The sequence below is a fragment of the Protopterus annectens genome, chromosome 9.part0, assembly GCF_019279795.1.
Source record: "Protopterus annectens isolate FY-2018-M chromosome 9.part0, PAN1.0, whole genome shotgun sequence".
In the NCBI taxonomy this organism is placed as follows: domain Eukaryota; kingdom Metazoa; phylum Chordata; order Ceratodontiformes; family Protopteridae; genus Protopterus; species Protopterus annectens.
This window is the reverse complement of record NC_056743.1, coordinates 165,992,801-166,011,247: the sequence shown is the minus strand read 5'-3', so window position 1 is coordinate 166,011,247 and position 18,447 is coordinate 165,992,801. Positions and strand designations below refer to the sequence as shown.

The 18,447-nt window shown below is 38.1% G+C and overlaps 1 protein-coding gene across 1 annotated transcript in view; it reads left to right on the top strand.

The window, feature by feature from the left end:
* Positions 1–18,447, top strand: part of LOC122811112 — a 1,431,540-nt gene that overhangs the window by 375,630 nt on the left and 1,037,463 nt on the right. The window contains exon 4 of the mRNA XM_044082706.1: positions 1,825–1,923. Within this exon, the coding sequence (XP_043938641.1) occupies positions 1,825–1,923 (99 nt within the window). The remainder of the gene's footprint in view (positions 1–1,824; positions 1,924–18,447) is intronic.

Sequence of the window (18,447 nt, the reverse complement as noted above, 5' to 3'; positions counted from 1 at the left end):
TTACTGAATTCACATCCTCCACTCCAATAATTTTCATGCATTTCTTCAAAAATCTACCCTCTTTTGTTGCATTTTCCCTTGTAGGCAACCAGGTATGTCCTCACTTTTGCAAATCTAATTTCCTTTTTTTTTTTCTTTTATAACTATTGGAGCTCCTCTAACAGTTGGTATAAGTACTCCCTTTTCCTTTGTTCCAGATATCCCACCGAATAACCATCTTGAAATCCTTTCTTTATCTAATTTGCATGCCTAGTTCTTTCCAAATGTGTCTCCTGTAGCATTCCTTTTTGCAGTCTGCATTTCTTAGTATAGTTCACAACTCTTTTCTTTTTATGTGTATACCTGAGAGACCATTCACATTCACATATAATATGGAGAGTGTCACCGTTATGACAAGAAGTTATTATTCCCACCTGTTATGTATGGCAGCTTTTTAAAGTTTTTTCAGCTTTTGTGTTGCATGTTTCCACTATTGTTTGGCAGGTTGCTCTTGTATAGAGTTGTTTCTTGTCATGTTCATTTAAACCTATGTCACATTTTACAAATATTTTTGTTTTAATGAAAACCTTGAAATAAAAAAAAAAAAAAAAACAAATGTGCCCAGAATACCCCATAACATATCAAACAGGCATAATTCTGTACATCTCAGATAATGAAGTTTAAACCTTCTAACTTGAGCATTTGTCCTAGGCTGACAGCAGCATGCAGTACGCCAGCACTATCTATGAAAATAATTATTTGGGAATTGGCAGATAATACATACATGCATACATACGCACACTAACTCTGAAATTGTGCAGTAATGAGGAAGAGGGAAAACTTCCTTACCATGGCTGTTCTGAAGTCTCATAGTTTCTATTGTCTGTCAGTTGATTAATATGCTAGGCAGAAGAAGAAGTGTTGTGCGATCTCAGAGTTGATGTGCATGGAACTCACTTGAAAGGTGCAGGAAAGCAAACTTCCCTGCAAAAAAGTTTTTTTTTTTTTTTTTTTTATGTATTTTTCGATGTAATATTTATGATTGATATATATATATGTGTGTGTGTGTGTATGTGTGTGTACGTATTATAATTATACATATGTAATCATGCACAAGCACACACACACACACACACACACACACACACACTGTTAAAAAGTGTTTTCTGCATCTCTCACAACGTTACAAACCAAATCCAAAATCAACAGGGAGAAGGGGTATATTCCCAATCCCTGGTGTACTGCAGGCTTACACACATATCTGCCGGTTACAGTTTCTAATAAATTGTGTATTCCAGTGTTAGGGACACAGCTTGTTTCATGTGGTGAGATGATGTATTCACTTATTGACTGAGTGAATGTTTCACACACACACACACACACACACACACACACACACACACACACACACACACACACATACACATACATGCACGCACATTATTATATAATGTTAGCAGTGTGTATGGAATGCAGGTGGGCTTGTACCCCCAGCAGAAACATTGTTTTAATTGTCGTTATGATCTTTTGTGGATTGATGTTTTGGTGTCTGTGATTACTGGGTTGGCATATAGTATACTTGATGGAAGGTTTTGCACACACTTGTGTTTGTACGATTTTTTATGTTTAAATGGAGCTACATAATCTGTCATGCAACTTTGGATGACAGGTTGTGAGTGATTATGAGCCCATGTGGGTCCACTGTGAATGTGGTTGTCTTAGGTACTGTTTTACTTTTATAATCTGCAGTATCAGACCCGGTGAAACTCAAATAAGTTATTTATATTTGACAGTCATACTGAGCACAAGTAAACAATTTCTTTTTTTTTTATCTTGTCATTGCAGAACCAGAGTCATCACCTCTAGGTCTTATACTAGGATTCCTGTTTGGACTTGCTGGAATTGTTATAACCATTGTTGTATATTGGTTACGTTTTAAACCAGGTAAGCCATATGACTTTTTTTTTTTAACCATAGCTTGACAGTTTTTTTTTTCATAATGTGTTAATAAAATTACATTTCTTCACAGTGACTTAAACACTAAATTGTTTACTTGGGGAAATTAGATACTGGAAGAGTACAGGCTGAATAATCTGCTTTTCTGTTTTTATAAAATGTATAGAATGCTTATTTGATTTTTTTTTTTCTGTAGATTGATGTGGTAATATATCATGAGCACTGAAACAGTGGATAATTATTTAGTTTTAGCTTAGCTAATACACTACAAATGAAATAATGCTAGACTCAAGTCTCAACCCCCCCCCCAAAAAAAAAAATAATAAGCATCTCAAATTTAGTAAAGCGCACAAACTGATTTTATTTAAATGGGATGAACATCAAGCCAGAGTACTAGTGCTTTCAGTATAATGAAGTCCTCAGGGTGTGATAGCAAATTGATTATCGTGTTTCACTGTTCCAGTAATAACTGCATGGGTATTCCTTGCTGTGATACCTCTTGGCTGGCCTGAGTTCTATAGATTTTAAACTTTCTTCCTGAACAGACAGATACCCTGCACCTGATGTCAGTATATCTGGGTATAAGGGTCATTAGCCAACAATCTTGCCATTAGATCCTGAAGTATCCACATGCTAGACTATGTTGATTGGTCTAAGAGCAGAATGTTTCTTAAAGCTAGGTGCCCCATTGGAGAAAACTTCATTGTATCTTTAGAATTTGTGCACTTAGATAAGTTCCATGTCTAATAATTGTCGTGATTGTGGAAAATGGATTCCACACTGGGACTTTGACCCCCCCCCCCCTTTGCCTTTTCTGTTTAGGTCCAGAGCTAGATCTCCTTTTGTGTCCCCATTTTTCCCATTTCAGAAAGCACACTATTCATCACAGGACCAAGTCTGTTCCTCATTTCTTAGAAAAAGGGGGTCAGAGATCTTCGTATCTTGATGTCTGCTGGTCCTTCTCATGACTCCTCTAAAAACATTGGGAAACGCATCTGAAACTTCATTGGGTGGTTGATGCCACAACTTCATGATCAACTAATCTGTCTATGCTTGGGATTGTCATAGTACAAGAGACATCTTTGCAGTCCCATCTGATGACCAAGAAAGTGTTAAAGACCACAATGAAGTGCCCTTTGGAATCTGACATGCTTCCTCACCCCTCCATGTCCACACAAGCTCAAAAACAAGTGTTGTCGTTTGAGTCCAAGATCACTTTGCAGACCACAGCTTCCAACTCCTGTTGTAGGGCTTCATATAGGGAGGGTGGAATCCCAAGAACTTCAGAGGGGTCTTCAGTTGGCTGTGTACAGGTCGCAGCCTGGTCCCAGTATCTCCTTTCCATAACCTGGACCAAACTAAGGCCAGACCTGAAAGGATCCTTCCTATCATGCCACAGCCTAGGCCTTCAGGCTCATAGTCCACATAGGCCTACCAGATGGATCTGGCTTAGACTGTATGAAGATTTGATTCACATTGTAGCTTTCAGAGAGTACAGTCCTACCAGACCTCCTTCAACTACAGAAGCTGTTTCTCCACCCCCAGGAATCCTCAAATTCTTATGATTTAGAAAAGGATGAGTTGGTTTATTTAGACCATTTGTCATCTGTCTCATCTGCTGATTCTGACTCTGAGGACATCTGAGACTTAAACATTTGGAAAACACTCTTTAAAGTGAGGGAGTACTTCCACTGGGAAGCTCAAGATTACCCTCAGTCAAAGAAGAGGTTTAGAACATTTGTAAAGATCCCTGATCTTATATATTTGACCATTTTCTACTGCTGGAAGTAGTAAATGGTGATATTTTAAACCCCTTGCTGCAGCCAGACTCTGTCACCTGCCCCTAGGAATCCAAACTGTTTCTACAGGATCCTGATCTCCCACAAACAATTTTTAGTAATCCAACTGCTGATTCTGAAGTGGCGACTCAGGGTCTTAAGGGAGCTAAAGGCAGCACTTCCGGGAATCTATCGCCAAATGATAGAGGGGAGAATCCATGATCATTTTGGCCAAAAAGTTTATACCATTTCCATCCTGGCTATGAATGGACTCATTTGCCACTTTCATATAGTTAAAAAAATCTGTTGGAATGCATGAAAATAAATTTGGAGATGTGGAAGACAGAGCTGTCTCCAAAGAACTGTTGGATGCCTGCTACTCTGTCTCAAGTTGCATTCTTTACATTGTGGCTGTGATGTTTTAGACGCATCAAGCAGGACAGCTTCCTCAGGGTCTGTTTTCCATTCGCATGTCTGGTTATGGGAACAATCCCTTCCAGACCATGTTAAGTCTGAGATTCTAGATGCCCATCTAGACAAAGACTTTTTGTTTGGGTCTAAAGCAGAGACTGTTTTCAAAAAAAAAAAAAACTGTAGGAGAGGCACAATCTGTGCTCACTGACAAGGACTTTCTGCAGGTTTGGCTACCTAATTTTAGTAGAAACTGTCCCCACTAAGTGCTGGTCCTTTCCTACCTCTCAACAATGACAAAGAGGGAATACACTCAAAAGAGAGTGACCACACAGGCAGTATACAGTCTGGCAGCCAGAATCTACATCTAAGCCTAGTGGACCCTGGCCGTAGGGAGCAATAATCACTAAGACTGTTCCCCTCCTTTCTCTTACCCCTTGAAGGCCAATACCAACAACCCCCTTCATCTTTCCACTAATCCCCCACTATTCCTTGAAAATCAATGAGGAAGGACCAAGGTTGATATTGATTGTATCCTTTGTGAAGAGGCACTATAGATTCCCTCTACTTCACAGCCTGAGCAGGGATAAATGGGTATTTCCTCCAACAGAGGTGGACATTCTCACAGAAACCGGGGTTCCATTATACACCTTGAGATTGATAGCATAGTTATTCCACCAAGTGCTCCTCCTCCTTGTGATCTCGATCTTGTGCTAGAAAAACGTACCCTACCCCCATTCAAGACTGCTGCTGCAGCTGATATTTGCTTCTTTCATGGAAAACTGCCTTTTAGTGGCTGTCACCTCAGCTAGAGAGTTTTCAACATTACAGGCACTCGTGTGCACAGATCCCTTCCTCATTTTTCACCAGTACAGATATTCTGTCTGAATTTTATTTATTTATTTAACATTTGTTAACCGGGAAAGTCCGACTTGGAACGAAGCCAATTTTCAGCGGAGGCCCAGGGAGAAATGCTCCAGACGCACATCTTTGTAATGTGGGAGGAAACTGGAGCACCCTGAAGAAACCCACACAAACGCAGGGAGGGCATGCAGACTCCACACAGAAGGCACCCCAGCAGAGAATCGAACTGGAGAACCTCTTGCTGTGAGGCGAATCCGAATTTATCTGTCAATCAATTGATTCACCACCCTGCATTTTCTTCCTCATCTTCAAAATAGCGGGGAACGTATACTTCATTCACTTAATGGTCACAGCTAACTCTGATACTATCTGCACAGAAACAAAGCAGTTAAGTAGTACAATAAACTTAAGAAACCAAAACAAACTCCAAACCAATGAATATCAAAATCCAGAGCAAAGGAGAAAGGCGAACCAGTTCAACTGTAGCTCACTGCCAAATGTATTCAAAATAAAAGACAAAAAACATATGAGATCAAGCGCTTTCGCCTGGATCAGTACCAGGCTTTTTCAAGATGAGTTTGCACTCACAAAAACACAAGTTTATATACTACAAGTAATAATATCACATGATCAAATGTGTTAACAGCTTAATTGATAGACAAATTAATAGGCAAATACATTGTTAATTAGTAACCTAGTGCAAACAGAACCACTGAGCCATGCTTTTAAAAAATTGTAAGCCATGCAATGATAAAAACACTTCTGTGGAACAGTAAAATGTTAAAAAGCATTAAGAACCATTAATCAACATTAAAAAACATTGATACATCATTAATCAATCCTGGAAATCTTTTTAGAAAATCTATGTTAAAATGGGTAAATAAATAAATAGAACCTATAAAATCACAGTGTACAGTACAATAAACTTTTTACAGCTTATGCTACTAACAAGCTTAGAAATCCTATCAACAAACAATTTCAAAGTGGATTTCTAGCTGTATTGCCTTTTGTTACAAGCAGCTTGTAAAGTAGATTTTCCCACATATAACATCTGTTTTCGCCAGAGCTAATCCTGCAGTCAGTGCCTTTCTTAGAGAGGTTACCATAAGGAACATTTTAGAGGCTGTCCACACCTTTACAAAACACTATTATATTCCCGTTTTCTCCACATCTAGGTCTGGATTTGCTTCTCCAGTCTTGTAGGCCATTCTGGCTTCTGCTTAAAATACATTTTTTTTACTTCCATCCCCCTCTGTCTCTCACCTTTGACAATCCTCCCTGTTTACTATAAATGTAGATGTTGGAATGTCTTCACTGTTGCAATACATGTTCCCTCCCTCTATCCCCTCTGTCATGTAGTCAGGTTGGGGTGGGCACCTTTTTCCTATCCCTTTTCACTGTACCTGCCTCTCTGATTTTCACCTTCTCATTAGATCTTTAGGGTCCCATCCCTTGCACATTAGATACCTTTAGGTACCTGCAGCTTTGACTCCTAGGAGGGAACTCCTCCCCCTATTGGGACAATACCGACCTGGAAGATGGCACCTTGTGGGGACACAAAACCTGGAAGATGGTGCTGACAAATGACCCTTATATTCAGACATCCTGACATCAGGTGCAGATGTCTACAAGCCCAGGAGGAAGGGTTTAAAGTCTCTGGTGAACAGGCCAGCCAAGGGTTACCACATCAAGGAATACCTATCAGTTATTCCTTTCAGTAGTGGGGACACTCTGACATCTACATTTATGGTAATTAGACACAACTGTACAATTCTCAACCTTCAGTTCCCAAAAAGGCAGATAGTCTTTACCATGTTTCTCAAACTAATAAGCATTTATTTTCCCACCTTAGGTCTGATCTTGTGGCCATATCGTCGTCTTTGCTAGCTGGGAACAGACTCTTGGTGTCTTAACAGTCATAAGTTAGGTAAAGTGTTCAAACATTATGTCTTTCAAGGTACAGTATCTCAATAATCATTGGCTCAAACACCATAGCCCCAGCCCAATCATCCAAAGATTTCTTAAATTTTACTAGACTATTCACACCTGTGATATATTCAGATAATGTTTCATAATTGAACATCAAGTGTTAAATAATGGATTCCAGTCTTCCAGTCTCTTTGGGTTATTATGTACTTCCAAATCCAATAAAGACTGAAGAGAATAGTCATTAAGCACCTTATAGGCAAATATAAGTCAACCCCTGATATATCTGTAATGGAGGGTATAAAGACCCGCTGAAACGCATCTATCTACCTATAAGCATAACTGCATAACATCAGATATTCTTTTTGTAAGTTTACTTTGTACTGATTCTATACAGATGAGCTGTTTGCTATTACCATACTGTATTCCAAAATTGATCGTGTATATACCTTAAATAAACTTGCTAAGACCATAACTTCTGTTGTAAAGTTTTTGATAAACCCACCTGTTTCAAGACCTTGTTATAGATGGCTGTCATGAATTTCAGAACAAAAAGAGGTATCATTCAGTATACCAAGATCCTTGTATTCATTTATTTCCAATAAATCAAATGTAAACAATTGTTTGCCTTTTTTGCCAGAATGCATATCACACTTTTTCTCACAAAATGAAAGGCCAACTGTACTAACCCACATACCTAAGCAGAGTATAATACTTAGTGAAATCATCTTAATTTTTTAGCAAAAAAAAAAAAAAAAAAAGTTACAATTGTCAGTGTACTTAATCAATCAGCAATGATCACTGCTTTGAGTAGAGACAAAAATGGTAAACACTGGTCTGAACACAGATCCCTATTGTGAAAACAGTAACTCAGAAAAGAGAGCCAATGAATTTGTAATTTTGGGTAAATTTCAGTTATTGACTAGTAAGTGCACTTCCTGGATGCTAGCAAAGAAGATGTTTAGAGAATCTGAAAGAAAATCAATCACAAAAGTGAGGAAAAAACAGTGGCTGGGAAGAATCCTGCAGCTGTTCAGCAAAAAGGAGTCCAAGGTCCAGCTTTGATGCAAGACGTGACTTCCAGTAATGTAGAGGAAAAATAAGTCAAATGTGGTTGGAGCTGATAAAACTGTACAAAACACTGAAGGATTTAATCAACTCAAGTAATAAAAAGCTTGAAAAAATGAAAGAAGTTTTAAACAGATATTCAGATGAGCTGATAAAACAGCAAAAATCAGAGTTTGTAATGAAGAAAAGTCTGTCTGACTTTGAGACTGCTCAAGGAGAGATGTTTCAAAAATGGTAGAATTAGAGGACAGAGTATGTTGGGAAAACCTAAGATTTATTGCTGTACCAGAGAAACTGGAAGGAACAGACTGTGTTAATTTTTATGAAAACTTGAATAAGTAACTGGACTTGTATTCCACAGCAGGAGTTTTTAATTGAAAGGGCACATTGTGTGTATTCTCTAAACCTGGCTGTGAGAAAGCAGCCAAGATCTCTTGTAGCAAAGATGCAAATCTACCAGCAGAAAGAGTTGATTCTGACAAAACTGTTGCAGAAGGACAAAGTACTAAAAGTTGTAAACAGTAGAGTGTTTGTGGAAAATGAGTACTCACTGTACACTTGGCAGAAGACAAGTACATTTATTCCGGCTGTCCGAGAATGTTTAGAGGCAGGTGTGAGATTCAAGCTACTGTATCCAGCTATCTTCAGAATATTTTTTTTTCCTGGAGGTTCAGTCATTTTGTTGATGTGATACATACTAAGGAAAAAATTCAAAAGTTTGTCCAACTAAACGTGAGCTATCAAACAGAAGGGGACTTTGCTTCTTCTTGTTTTAATTGTAAAGCTCATAGTGAGTATATTTGACAGTGAAACCCTTTCCAGTGTTCCAAAGAAAAATGTCTGAGAGACAGAAAAAAGCACATTAGTTAACCAGAAGAACCAGGAGTAGAACCAGACACTAAAATTAGGAGATGAAGATTAACAGGAAGAAAACTCAGAAATTAGTAAATAAATGTTACAAAGTATCAATCACATTTATGAAATAAGGCTGAACAAGAAAACCTGGAAATACTGGATGACTCCAAGGCATATACCCTACTTCATTTCTTTAATGTTTGAAAGAACATCGAGAGTGCAAGAGGAAGGAATAAGGCAAGTAAAATATTTTTTGTTCTTAACGGTATTTTTATAGAACATGCTACTTGGTAAAGCAGTTTCAATTATTTTTGTGTGATAGGGATTCTACAGTAAACAGGTGCCCTTTTTTCTTCTTTGTTCTTGTTTAATTTTAAGAAATGTAGGCACTGTAATGCAGTACAGAAGATAATAGGCTGTAATATTGGGTTGAAGTGAGAGATGGGTTGTACAGAACATGATGCAAGTAAAAACTGATATTTCTTTTCTTACTTTTGCAGAGGGGAATGACTGGATTAAGAGCCTCCACTTGACAGTTTTAATTGGAAACAAGTAAATAAGGGAACAGTGAATGTAATAAAAAGTTTTCGTTTAGAAAATGTTCACAGTGCAACATGAGAAACTTGTATCTGGTTCTCATGTTTCAGTGGAGACAACCTGATAAAAGGGCAATAAAAATAGAATACTTTTTTCTTTAAATGGTGAAAAAATTATCTGAAAGCGTTCAAGTTGCTTTCTACATCTAGGAGTGGAATACTGATAAAAAACAGACAGCACTTGGTACAGCCTATTCTTCTGCTTACACTGTTTGTCTTAGACTGGATAACCTTGATTTTAGTTCAGTCAAAGCCTGTAAATGTAGCTGTCAGTCTGGGGCAGTTGTTCCTTTTAGGAGGATTAAACTTTATTATTTCAAAATATACATATATTTTGGTGTTTATGTTAATAGGTTCTGTGGATGTTCTGGGTTGTGGGGGGGGGGGGTTGGTGGTAGAGAAGCTCCGTTAGTGATACAAGAATTAAAAAAAAAGATAATAAAGGTAGATTTGTAATAGTAAGGGGCTACTGGCATAAGAGGAGGATTACACTTGTATGTATTTATATTCCATCTAAAACTGCTACCATGGAGCTTATGAGAATTCGGGAATATTACTTATAGGTGGGAATTAGTATTTGATTTGCAACAGTGAGGAGGTATCTGGGGGCCTAGAGGGAAAATTTAACAAAAGAATGTAGATTTTTGAAGAAATTTATGCAAACATTTGGTATGTAAGAGGTGAATTCAGTAGTAGGAACTCTCAGAGAATTTACATATTACTCCTCAAAATTAAAAAACTGGGCTAGGCTAGACAGAAATTATATTTCACAGGAACATGTACATTGAATTGAAGGTTTTGATATACATTTAATAACTATTTCAGATCATGAGGCAATAATAACTCAAAACTGCAGGGTAATGAAATAAAAATGACAGTGGCGCTTCTCCACCTGTCTGTTAAACAGAGAACATTTTAAGGAATGGGTAGTGGAAATTATTTGGGCTTTAATTGGTAAGCTAGAAATTTCTTTAGAAAATATAGCAAGGAGTGGAATAAAGTGAAAGTAGAGTTTTAAAATAGAGTGCAAGTAAAAGATAAGAGATATGGTTAAGAAGTAACAAAACTTATTAGAGGGACTGACAAAGGTTAAAGTATTACAGAATATGGGGAATTTCATTGAACAAGAGGAGGCATGAGTGCAGAATGCTGGAGAGAAAATAAGGGACTATTGGAGCAGTATGCATGAGTTTAGAAAGGTTGCTGTAAAACTGTTTTTTTGATGGTCACTCCAGAGCAGAAAATCTTTTAGCATGACAGCACAGGCAACAGAAAGGAGAAAGGGTTGTTTTTTTTTTTTTCAAAATCTTTATTAAATTTCCACGTGACAAAGGCAATCTTACATTTATATAAATGGAAAAACATACAAAATGAAATCACTTTTGTTGTAAATAGTTTACATCACAGACACCATTGAAACAACTGTAGTTGTAAAACATTAGAGATCACTTATAAACCATAAAGTCATTGTCAGTGAAGCATTATATAGCTCATTCAAATCCTGCCGCTTAAACCTCGTTTCTGCTTTGCATATTCTTTTCCCACAATTCCCTTTTTTTCTATATAGTTTGCTCCATCCCTTTTCTAAAGATCCCAATTCCAGTTGTTTTATCTCCGTTACTATATTCACTACTTCTAGTAAAGTTGGTATATACTTTGTTTCCATTTTTTAGTAATTGCTTTTTTTTGCTGCCACCATAATTAGACTCAGCAAGGTTTTACTATGTCTAGGCAATTCCAGTTCTGTAGCATAACTCATAAAATCCTTTCTCCAGTCAGTCTATTCCACCCACTCAGCATCTCTAATACAGCGGCCCGCAGGGAATCCCAAAAGTCTGCCAGCTCATCACGCCTCCAAAAAATGTTCCCAGCTACCTCCTTCTTGCCCATCACATCTCCAGCATTTGCTGTCGACCTGAAAAAAAACTTCCTTGGAGTCTTCTTGAGGTATACAAATACCTATGTAAATATTTCCAGGCAAAGATCCTAAATCTTCTAGACTTGCAAATTTGGGAGATATACATATATCCCCCATTGTCTGTTTGTGAATTGATTATCCAGTCTCTCTTCCCAATCCTTTCCATGCTCCTCTGATTCTTGAAATTATCATGCAGTATTTTATATGCTTTACTAATTATTCCTTTTTTTAATGGCAGCTTCTGTTCTACATTCTGTTAAAAACTCTACCAGTGCTGGTCTTTCATTTATGATCCCCCTATTTATTTTCCTTTGCCTATACTCTGTTATCAGTCCTTGATAAAGGAAGGCAATCTCTAATCTGCAGTCCAAATAAATTTTTGGCCTCTTCCCATTCTGTTACCTTTCACTTTCTAGTTATTTGTTCCCAATACCTTGGTTCCTTTACCAATTTTCTCCAATAAATTTTAGTCTCCTCTTGCCTATTATTTGTATCCCTGACCACAGTCAACCCTATCAGCAAAATTTATTTTCTCCATTGTCGTACTAGTTTGGTTCTCATAATACTCCCTGCTATTTTATGAATATAATACTCTGTATGATTTTGGTTCTTCTCCTTAGAGTCCACATCCAAAATCCTAATTTCTCCTCATTCCTTGAGCTTCCTCCCTGCTTAATCATCATCCCTTTTCACCTTGAATTATAGTTTTCTGCCAGTGCTATGTATAATAGCCTTAACTGTGTTGCTCTAAAATACCCCATCAAATTAGGTAATGCTAGTCCACCTTGTTCTATTGATAGAGTCAGCTTATCCCACTTGACCCTTGTTGTCTTCCCTTCCCGGATAAAATCATTCAACTTTTTTAATTGCTGTCCACAATTTCTCCTCTGGTTGATAAAAATATGCCTGACCTGTGTATAAGACGGAAGGGACTATAAACATTTTAATGGCTTGTATCTTAGTATCCATATCCATATAACAAAACTTCCAGTTTCTCAATTTTTGTATTATCGTCCATTTAGTCTCTTCCCATATATCCTTAGCTGCCACCACAGAATTATTTCTAATTCATACTCCTAAATACTTCTTTTTATCATGTCCCCATAAATATGAATATTGTTGGACCAATTTGTGTGTGGGTACATAATTTACCACTACTGCCTTTGTTTTAGCTTCATTAATTTTGTATCCTGAGAAGATTTGAAACTGTCTTAAAATGTTCCACAACACTGTAATGTCCTTTTCTGGTTTTGTCATGTATAGAATGATATCACCTAGAAATAGAGCCAGCATTTCTTGACTACCATACCAATTATATCCTTGAATTTCTGAGTCCCTTATTTTCTTTGCCAGTGGTTCTAAGTGTAATGCAAACAGCAAAGGGGAAAGTGGACAACCCCGCCTGGTTCTTCTACTCAAGCAGAAATTATCGGAGAGGATCCCACCCACTTTAATTTGCACCTCTGATCCCTCATATATCATTCTAATCAACCTTATAATTGTATCAGGGAAAGCAAATGCTTCCATTGCCCTGCTCATGAAGTCCCAGTCTACTCTGTCAAATGCTTTTTCTCCATCAAGACCCACCAGTAAAAGTGGTACTTTCTTGCATTCTGCTTCCTTCTGGGATATCAATGTTCTGATAATATTGTCAATGTTTGCCTCCCTTCCACAAAACCACACTGATCCTTATCTATCACTTTTGGTATCACTTTTGCCATTATGTTAGCCATTATAGACGTAAACACGTTATAATCATGGTTTAGTATTGAAATGGGCCTGTATGAAGCTGGATCCGATGGGTCTTTACCCTCTTTAGGTATTACATTTATCAATGCCTCCTTCCAGGATGCTGGAACTTCTTATCTTTTTAAAATAATGTTAAAACCTTCCAGATCTTTATAAGTTTTTTCCCTCCTAACTTCCAAACTTCCACAGGAATACCATCTGTTCCTGAGGACTTTCCTGTCAATTTGGTTATACATAGCCATTCTCATCTCATCCCTTCCTGTTAGTAATTGAGCCTCATCTACCTCTAAATTTGGCATATTTAATTCTTCCATAAACATTTCAATTTGTACCTTTTCTTGATTTTCATATTTCTCTGCTTTATACAAATTTTCATAACATTTCCAAAATACTTCTAATACTTCTACAGGGTCTCTTGTTATCGGTTCCCTAAGCTTGGTGACTGCCCTTTCTACTTTTTGTTGCCTGAGTTGCTGTGCTAAAAGTTTTTGTGCTCTAGAATTATTATCAAAAAAAACAGTTGCTCAACAGCACTCTTTCTAAACTCATGCATATTATACAGATAATCTCTTATTTTCTGTTTACCTTTCTGCATTTGTTCCTTTTCTTGTTCTGAGAGATTTTCCCTATTTTGCAATACTTTAACATTTGTCAATCCCTCTAAATAATTCTTGTTACTCTTTAGCCTTATCTCCCTTTCTTTCATTTCCAACCTAGTTTTAAACTCCACTTTAATTTTATCCCACTCCTTAGCTATGTTTTCAGAAGACAAATCTGTCTTCTCTAGTAGCTCCTGAATTAAGTCCACAACCCATTCCTTAAATTCCGCTCTTCCCAACTGGTAGGTGCGGAAGCCCTAGTGTCTCATTTTCATTTCATTGCATTACATTTTTATTTTAGTTATTATTGGTGCATGATCTGAAATAGTTATTGGGTGCGTTTCAAGACCTTCAGTTAAATGCACATGTTCCTGTGAGATATAAAATCTGTCTAGCCTAGCCCAGTTTTTGTATCTTGGTGAGTAATATATAAATTCACTTTGAACTCCTAGTACTGAATTCACATCGTCCATGCCAAACATTTTCATAAATGTCTTCAAAAAATCTACCCTCCCTTTTGTTATGTTATCCTTTCTAGGCCCCCCCCCCCCCCAGACACATCTTCACTGTTGCAAAACAAATTCCATTCTCCACGAGTATTACTTATAGGTGGATGTAGTTTTAAGGGAGATATAAATGTATGCCAGTGTAATCCTCCTCCCTAGCCAGTAGCCCCTTAGTACTATGTAGCTTCTGTTATTATCTTTTTTTCCCTCTTCTGTCACTATTGGAGTTCCTCTTGCAATTAAAATAAGTGCTCCCCTTTTCCTTTGCCCCAAATATTCCACTGAATAACCATCCTGAAAACCTTTCTTTATCAGATTCACTTGTTAAGTTCTTTCCCGGTGTGCTTCCTGTAGCATAGCTATTTGCACTCTACATTTTTTAATATAGTTCACTACTCTTTCTTTTTTTCTTTATCTGTAAAACCATTTAGATTGAAAGACATTACAGAAAGCATCATTTTCTTATATAGTTATTATTACCACCTTTTATATATAATTGCAGTTTTGATAAATGTCTAGTTCCAACTTTTATGTTACGTGTATATACTGTTTGGTCTTTTAGGTTCATAGGTTTATACTAGGCTATCTGCCCTAAGGCATTTATAAGCCTAGCCCAAATTATTGTGCTTTTACGCCCTTTTATATGAAAAAAATACTGCCCATTAGTTTGTTGTGCCTCTGTCCAGCAGTGACCCAGAGATGATTCCCGGGTAAAACCACGACTCCCATCCACAGGTCTAGATTTCTCTTGAACAGAGTCAGCGAGGTGCTCTGCCTCACATGGACCGGATTTTATTCCACAGCATAGGAGTCTCTGAGTGATAAATCTATCCCTCCAGCACGCCCTATTTATATCCGTATAAGGGGTAAGTCGCCTTTGCTAGTGGTTTTTTTGGATTTGGATTTTTTGAGTGGAGCATGTCCATTAATTCCGGTTGGACATGGCCTTGTATGTCAGGCACATGTCACCTCTGAGCAGACGGTATGCGACTGAATAGAGCTGGAGTTTCTTCAATCTGGCAGCATATGACAGATTTTGGAGTCCTTTATCCTTTTGGTGAGGAACTTTTGGGGTCTCTCCAATTGCTGCAGATGTCGGGTGAGATACATCCCTAATGGGGCATTGTACTCGATCATTGGTCTGATAAGTGAAGAGTACAGGGGAACAATGACCTCACTAGATCTGGATGTGAATCCCTTCATGATCAGGTGGGCAATGTAGAAGGTCTTTCTAACCACTTTAGCAATGTGAGTGTCAAAAGAAAGGCCACTGTCAACCTGGGTCCCCAGGTCCCTGATAACCTCTTCTGTGCTTAGTGGATTGCCACCTATATGGTAGCTTGGGGTTACCTTGTTTTTCCCGGTATGACTATACATTTTTGGCGCTTAACTTCAGGCCATGGCTCTGGCACCAGCTATCTGTTTCCTGAGTCCCTTCTGAAGGATATCAGTGTCCGATGCATCTTTCCACTATGGCGTTTGCAGTCATCTGCAAACTTTGTCAGCCAAAGTCCTCCCATGTTGGCCTGTACTTCTGAGAAGTAGATGCCAAACAATAGGGGCCAAGGACCGACCCTGTGGGACACCACTTGTGACCGCTTGGAGTCTGACACAGCCAGCAACTCTAACCCTGTGGGTTCTGTCCCAGTTTGCAACCCATCTTGTGACATATGGGTTTACATTTAAGCTGGTAGTTTTTCTACAATAGGTATTGTGTCGAAGCCTTGCAAGGTCAAGGTAGGCTGTATGGACTGCCTTTCCTCATCAATGGCCTTGGTGACTATTTCAAGAAGTCACCAAGTTCAAAAGGCATGATCTTCCCTTGACAAAGCCAAACTGGGTCGGGTCCAATGTCTGCAAGTCCCCTATATCTTTGTTTATGAGCTCCATTATGATCCTCTCCATAGCTTTGCAGACTAGACTTGTTAAGCTTATGGGGCTGTAATTACCAGGGTCGTAGAGGAGGCCACCCCTGGAGTGGGGACACCACAGTCCGCACGCCACTCCTTGGGCACGATCCTGTGGTAAGGCTGAGATTAAACAGCTGCCTTATGTGCGGTTTAATTCCTCATTTAGCTCGTGTAGCACACAGCCGGGGACACCATCCGTCCCATTGATGCTGTGTTTTTAGCTTTAGAGAGAGCAGCTTTCACTCGCATTTGAGATGTCCGGGAGGCTACACTCGGCTGGGATAGTTATCTCTCCTTTAGGGGAGAGGGGTGAAGTTTGCACTGAACCTGTCTGCCAGTATGTTGGCAATGTCTGTGGGTTCAGTGATTTTTGTATCATTTTGGACTAATTCTGAGCATATCTGTGAGTTTCCACCCAGGTTCCTAACATAGCTGAAAAAGGCCTTATGATTGTCCTTGAATCCATGGCAATTTTTCTCTCAAAATTGGCCTTAGTTGATTTTATGAGTGCTCGTTTTTTACTAATAATGATCAGGTGACTTCCTTTATGGATTTTGTTCTATCATGTAATAGCTTTCTCCTCTTATTGTAAAGTTTGTTAATGGCTGGGGTCCACCAGACTGGACGCTTGCCCTTTGTGGAAAGAGTCTTGGTTTTATTTGGGATTGCCTGATCCATGCAGTCCTGGAGGTGTTCATAGAAGGCATTTGTAAGGGCTTCCTCGAGCTTGGGTTGTGGTTTCCTGACTCAGGGGCCTTGAAGGATACCACACCAGTCTTGAGTAGTGTGAAGTTTGCTTTAGAGAAGTTCTTCACTATGGTCTTTTGTTTGGGGTGGGGCGGATGTGGATTTCCAGTGAGATTAGTTTATGATCAGATCTCACCAATGAGGGATATACTTCCGTGTGGAGCATTTTGTCCCCATGTTTGTGACAATGAGATCTAGTATATTTTCTCCTCTCGTGGGAACAGTGACTAGCTGTTCCATGGCATTTGAATTTATGAACTCCAGGAACCGTTGGGCTAGAAAGTTAGGGCTTGAGTAATGTTCCCAGTCTATATTCGGGTAGTTGAAGTCACCCAATATGATGGTGTTTGGAGATACATTTATACCCTCCAGTGTCTTCAGGAAGGCTTTGTGGGGTTCCTGAGTTTGAGAGGGTGGCCAGCGTTATATCCATTTGCACCTATGTCACATTTTGCATGACGTTTTGTTTTTTTGAAAGCCCTCAAACAGAACAAACTACCCCCCCCCCAGAAAACCCTCCTAAAACCTATGAACTTTACAGTAATGCACAAAACTATGTACATCTTCAAATATTGAAGTTTTTGCTTCCTAATAAGAACATAAGTTCTAAGTTGATAGCTACACAGACAGACTAAAATTAACCAAAAATAAAGGTTAGTCATGCTAAGATGCATGGTACAGCCTGTGCTGTTAGTAAATGCTGTTTAATTTTTTATATCTATATAACTCTCTTAGTTGAGAAAACACTTGAATGCTTTCAGTAAACATGTTCTCCATGCCATTTTTCTTTATCAAATTGTTTTCTAGTGACATGCAAACCAAACACTGAATTGCTAAGGGTTACCTTGTTTATCAGAAAGACTTGTAGTATTTAATATTATTTTTCATTTACATGCTTTGTAATAAACTTGTTACTGGATAATGCCTATGGTTTTTACCCAGTCATTTCCCTCTGCAAGCATGGGAAAAAGCATACTGATTTTTACTTTGTCCAACTCTGTTAACCAGACCCTTGTGCTCTCTCACCATCTCCTCCTCATTCTTTTTTCATTGCAGTGTCTACATTTTTCAAAACTGGACAAAGAAAAAGAGAGAAGGTTTTATAATTTCAAAAAGTTCTTGTTTTTTTTTGTTATTGACAGAGTTTTTAGAGATGACAGGGGTGTGGTGACCCTAAGATGGATATAGAAATTAAAGAAACCAAATGCCAGATGAAATTGAATGCCGAAGTTGAGACCTGCATTAATGAACACATCTCTATTACTAGCATTTCAAAACACAAGAGGAAAACTTGTTAGGTACTGAGGTACTAAACCTACTTTTTCTAAGCTGTTGGGGTCTGTTGTACACTTAAAAAAAAAAAAAAAAAAAAGTTAGATGCATTTGCCTTGTGCTTCAAAGTTTTTGGTTTACAACTAATATTATTATTAAAATGATGTATTATATACTTTTTGTATATAATTATGGTTTACACATACAATATACATTTCTGTATAGGACAGTAGATATAAAAAACTTTTCCTAGTGTTAATTTTATAATTTGCATCTTAATGGCATTCTAGGGGTTAACACTATTTAATTGAAC